Source organism: Oryzias melastigma, linkage group LG20 (assembly GCF_002922805.2).
Source record: "Oryzias melastigma strain HK-1 linkage group LG20, ASM292280v2, whole genome shotgun sequence".
NCBI lineage: Eukaryota > Metazoa > Chordata > Actinopteri > Beloniformes > Adrianichthyidae > Oryzias > Oryzias melastigma.
Window position 1 is genome coordinate 24,069,781 of NC_050531.1, and position 5,315 is coordinate 24,075,095.

The following is a 5,315-nucleotide window of genomic DNA, read 5'->3' on the forward strand; positions in this document are numbered from 1 at the left end:
AGAGAGGGAGAGAGGGAGGAAGGTAGGGAGAGAGGGAAGAAGGAAGGGAGGAAGAGAGGGAGAGAGGGAGGAAGGTAGGGAGGACGGAAAGGAGGAAAGATGGATGTTTTAATGTGTAGTACTTCTTTGCTCCCATCAGAACAAATCTCTTCAGCTGAAAGATCAGACTTCAGTCTTAAGAACACCCCACAGTGATATGCTGGCGTACGCACCTGTAGCTGCCAGACCCTTCCACGTCTCTCTGTTGTTATGAATCTCTTGGTTCCATGTGCTTTTGAAGCCACTGATGTCCACTCCACTCTTTTCCTCACCTCTAGCAGTGTCATGGCTGCTATGAACAGAAACCACATTTTAGATTGAGTTCAGAACAGACGAAAGAGGGGAAAACATATGAGTGAACGTCACAAACAAACACTAGATTGTGCTGTTTATGGTTGCATTACAGCTCTGATTGGTAAGAATGTATTTTATAATAAGTTTGAGAGGTAGATCTGTGCATGCTGGAAAGATAAAGATACAGAGTTAATGGATGTACAGCAAGTTAAGTTTTTCAAGGACAGAAGAGAAATGTGCTGAGAAGAGACAGCAGAGGATGAAGAGAAAGACAGTTGGTCTTGACTAACTGTACCTGTGGAGGTATGGGGAGTTTAAGAGAGGAAGTAGAGTTAAAGAGTATGTGTAAATGAAAAGTAATGAAAGTAGAATGATGAAGTAGCAGGGAGCAAAGGTGAAGAAGTTGGAGGATTTTAAATAGGGTCAAGACTAACAGAGAGTGGAAAAGAGGTTTAGAAGTGTCTGCAAGCAGGCTGGAAGAGGTGGAGGTAGCAGACATGAAGCAGAGATGTTGAGGTTCTCTTTGGGAGTGACCAGGAATGAATCCATCCGAGGAACATGGTCGATGTTTTGAAGCTTGATTTGGCACTAAACAAGCTTTTAGTGGAGCTGAAATCCTAAAACTAAAGAGTCCTACAAATGGATCAATCAAATATAGAAGAGTTATACCTCGTTTTGTGTTCTTTTAAAAACAAGCAATGTTATTATAAATCTTTTTTTTTAAAGAACAGTTTGGTCTCTCTTTATGCATATGCTCAGAGTAAAAGTTACATTTAAAATGTAATCTTTGATTTCTGTGCCTCAGACATGACATTTATGAAATTAAAATACTGAATAATTGAGCAATGAGTCAACCAATAAATGTGATAACAATGACATTAAAGAAATAACCGCATTTTCATCTCTCCTGAACTTAAAAAATGATGAAGGACGATGGTTACCTGGCGTGTTTCATGGTGGTCCGACCCGTTTCAGGTGTCTCCTGAGGAAGTGCTGTTGTAATTGTCTCAATCATTTCCGTTACCACTGAGAATGTTGGTTCCACAATGAAGTCGATGAATCCTGCAGAGAAGTGCTGCACATGATTACACATCAACACTGACTCTATGTATGCCCTAATGTTTTTTTCTATGAAGCTTTTTTTCTGGAGCAGCAAAGTAAAGCAAAAGTATTATCCTAAAAGCAGACAAAGATCAAGTTTTGAAGTGTTTGTGACAACTTAAACACATTACTTTCTTTAAAGCTAATAACAGACACAAATGCATCCTTGTTTCAATCTTTTCTTAAATCTTATGTTTTATCTGAAAACACTTTCTTTTTTTCATTGGGATTGCCTTTGGTAAACTGGCCACCAGATTGTAACAAAAGCTCAAACAGCAAAGAACAAAAGGGGTAAGTTGTGTTCACTCATAGTAGCTACAGTAGCTTGTTCCTCACCATATCTCCAACCTGCCTCTGACACTCCACTCAGCACAAACCATTTCTCCAGCTGACAGGTAACATTTCCTCTTTTCACTTTGTGAATGTTTGAAAACATTTTAGACATATGAGGACATGTTTCAAAAATCCAGAAGTATTTTAAAGAATTGTGAGCCTGACGAACACAAACAGCATGTTTGGCTCTTAGGCTCAAATGAGTGTGTAGGTTTTTGAAATACAGTCACAAACTCAAACAAAAAGCCTCATCAATAAACCAACAGCCATTAGTTAGATGCAATGCAACACCTTAGTTGAGTATTTTGTCATTTCCTTTCCCTAAAGAATTCCGTATTCTATTAAACTATTCTAAGAAGTTCAGCAAAGAACATGAAATTATTTTAGAAATACACACAATATTCACCTGTTATTATTCAACTTACAGCGTGTGGCCCAACCCTTGTTTATTTGTCTGCATTTGACCCCCAAAGAAAAAACAAAACTTTGGACCACCCTGTTTTAAGCTATTTTATTAGATGTATAGCAAAAGAATGAAGGGTTCTCTTTTAACTTTTATGTCATCATTTTGTTTTAGGCTTTTACCATTCAGCTCTGTCAATTCAAAGGAACATATGCTGCAGTTCTGTACTTTACCAATTTGGGACTGAGCCACCATGGTGGATTTACGGTCACAAAGAGGAGAGAAGGGAAGACCAAGTTCTGCCTCTTTATCCCCCTGCAATCAAACTCAACATGTGACAAAAACTCCCACAGGACTGCGACACTTTGTTTCAAATTATACAAATATTCATCTTTATTTTACACGATCTTCTGGCTGAAATTTTAGTTTGTTAAAATGTGCAAAAAGTTGTAAATGGCAAAAATGTCAAAGTGAAAATAAAGAACAAGACATTTCATTTATGAAATTCAGGTGGGGGTGGGTGGGAACTATTGATGTCACTGTTGCCTACCTGTCTGAAGAACTCCTCCAGCAGAAAGGCGGTCCAGCGATGGTGCAGGCCCCAGTGTTTGGCCGGATGGCTGATGTCCGCAGTGTGCAGCAGCAGGGACAGCGCCTTGGGCTTGTCTGGCCTTCAAGTACAAAAAAAGCCTCCTCTAAACTCAAACTCCTGGCCTGTGGGACACCTCTGCAACCCCAAATCAAGTGGGTCATGCAAAAGACTGAAAATGGAATCCTTTGCCTTTCTCATTGGAGTGGTAAATGGTGAATTTCGTATACTTGTATAGCACTTTCTACCCTCCTTCGAGGGCCCAAAGCGCTTCATAGTCACAGACTCATTCACCCACTCACACACTCATTCACACACTGGTGGTGGCTCCACTGCTGAACACTGGTGCCAACCTCCCACCAGAGGCAATTCGGGGTTCAGTGTCTTGCCCAAGGACACTTCGACACATGGGCGGGCAAGGTGGGAGTCTAACCCGCTCACTTCTGATCAGGAGTCGACCTCCATACCGCTGCACCATGGCCGCCCCGAAAGGGGGGGAATTACCGAATCCCTGGCATTGTCATCCTCTGCTGTCTGATTACTCTCTGCAACCATAACTTTGCAGTCACTTTTTCAGATTACAGCATTTGAGAATATATAATCAACTCGTGATCATTCTGTTCTCTCTTTTCTGGAAAAATGTCTTCACCGCTGACATTTCTGTTCTTCTTGCAAGGTTCACCACTATCCGTCTTTCTGCATGCTTGTCCTGAACAGCAAACTTCTCCATCACATTCTCATCTCCTCTGTTTCCTTCACCCACTTGTCTGTTAAAGTCTGCTCCAATCATCACCCCATCTCCTCCAGAGATACTCTGGATCTCCTCATACATCTCCCTCCAGAATTCCTCCTTCTCCTCCGGCTCACATCCTACCTGGGGGTCATACCCACCGACAACATTTAACACCACATCTTCATCTTCCAGTTTCAATCCCCTTTTCTGCAGATAACAGCACATTTGACAATCAGGATTAATCTGAGCTACAACCAATCCAGTACAATTCATATGATTGGTTTGTGTTTGGTTCAACTTCTTGAAGCAACACTTTTGCATTTACCTGGACGTAGGACTGTTTTTACCTTTATTTCAGTTTTAGAATAAAGTGGTAACCGGTGAAGTCTAGTGTAGCACACGAAGCTGCTAAATATGAGTACTCACTGCTCATGCTGAAGCATCAGGTTTTTCATGCCTTTGATCTGTTGGAAGTGGCAGGACATATCAGTGGCCAGCACCATGTCCACAACAAGACTCCGCAGCTCTCTGGAAGGATAAAGGATTGCTTGAAATTTTGACTAAAGATATTCTGGGTCCATTTTTGGTCAGTGAATTGGATCATTCAGAATGAAGCATTATCGACAGTGAATCAGATCAGAGCTAAAACGAATCGTCACATCCCTACTACTTTTCTTTGCAAAAAAGTATTTCCTTTAGCAAGCATGTACTCGAACATGTAGAACTAGCCTATGAGGAGAGTCAATGGACAGTTTTGGCAGAGCATGATTTCTGGAACCATTAGTCAATATCTTATTTGTGATCAAGTGATGAGTGTGTTTCCATTAAACACAACGTGGGACAGTTGAAGTGCTAGACAACTAGCAGCAACAGTACAGCAGATTAACAGGGTGCAAGTTCAGAAAGATAAAAGAAAAGTAAGACATTTTTTTTGAAAAAGTGGAAAAAAAGAAGCAAAACTAATATATAAACATGTTGATCCAGTAATGTGGGAGGAGGAGAATGTAACATATAACAGTGAAGGCCACTGGCACAGAAGATGTTTAGAGGAATTTTCTCATAGAAATGGGATCTGTGTTGGAATAAAGATAATTTATCTGCTTAAAATACAAAAAGGACAACGTGTGATTGATAAGAGCTTAGTACTGTGTTCTACTGCAGTTCAAATGGGACTGTACTCAAACAGAAAACTTTAAACTTTTTTGTTTTTTCTCAACATTTTCAATAAGCATGTTTATTTTACAATCTGTCATCATACAAAAGAAAAGAAGTGGTTTGTATTTAACTCAAGAAAACAAGGAAAGAATCTTCTCACCTCCATTCATCTTTGGACAGATTCAAGAAGATGTTCTTGTCGTCCTCTCTCTGTAGAAGGCGATAGGTGGCGCTGATGTGGTGGTTCTCCTGAACAGCTCGATCGTTGTACAGAAGGGCTGTGTCTGACCTGGAAACCACACAACCACAAGCGAGACTTCTGTGGAAATGCTGCAGTTTGATTGTTTGAGGAAAATGTTTCGCTAAAATCATATTCTTAGAACAAAAATGTCGAAATATCACCTAACAAAATACGCACATTTAAGAGGTTACCTGGTTTGTATGTGAAAGTTATTGGTGGTCCCCGTGTGCTCATAGTCATGGATGGCAGCAGCAAAAAGGACAGCAAAGATCTCCAGCTCGTTTAGCCAGTGCTTAACAGAAGGAGGGAATCATCACAACCTTTGTGTTTGGACATTCATCCTTTTCTTTTAAATTGTGTCACATTTGATTCTGTAACATTAGACTGCTTTACTGCTGTGGACCAAGCAGAAATAGCATCAGTTATT

At 40.4% G+C, this 5,315-nt stretch overlaps 1 protein-coding gene across 1 annotated transcript in view; it reads right to left on the reverse strand.

The window, feature by feature from the left end:
* pde1ca (phosphodiesterase 1C, calmodulin-dependent a) overlaps positions 1 to 5,315 on the reverse strand; it is a 21,663-nt gene that overhangs the window by 4,518 nt on the left and 11,830 nt on the right. Inside the window, exons 9-15 of the mRNA XM_024261772.2 lie at positions 5,080 to 5,180; positions 4,808 to 4,936; positions 3,919 to 4,020; positions 2,721 to 2,841; positions 2,404 to 2,485; positions 1,275 to 1,395; positions 213 to 331 (exon numbers count right to left, since the gene is read on the reverse strand). Of these exons, the coding sequence (XP_024117540.2) occupies positions 213 to 331; positions 1,275 to 1,395; positions 2,404 to 2,485; positions 2,721 to 2,841; positions 3,919 to 4,020; positions 4,808 to 4,936; positions 5,080 to 5,180 (775 nt within the window). The remainder of the gene's footprint in view (positions 1 to 212; positions 332 to 1,274; positions 1,396 to 2,403; positions 2,486 to 2,720; positions 2,842 to 3,918; positions 4,021 to 4,807; positions 4,937 to 5,079; positions 5,181 to 5,315) is intronic.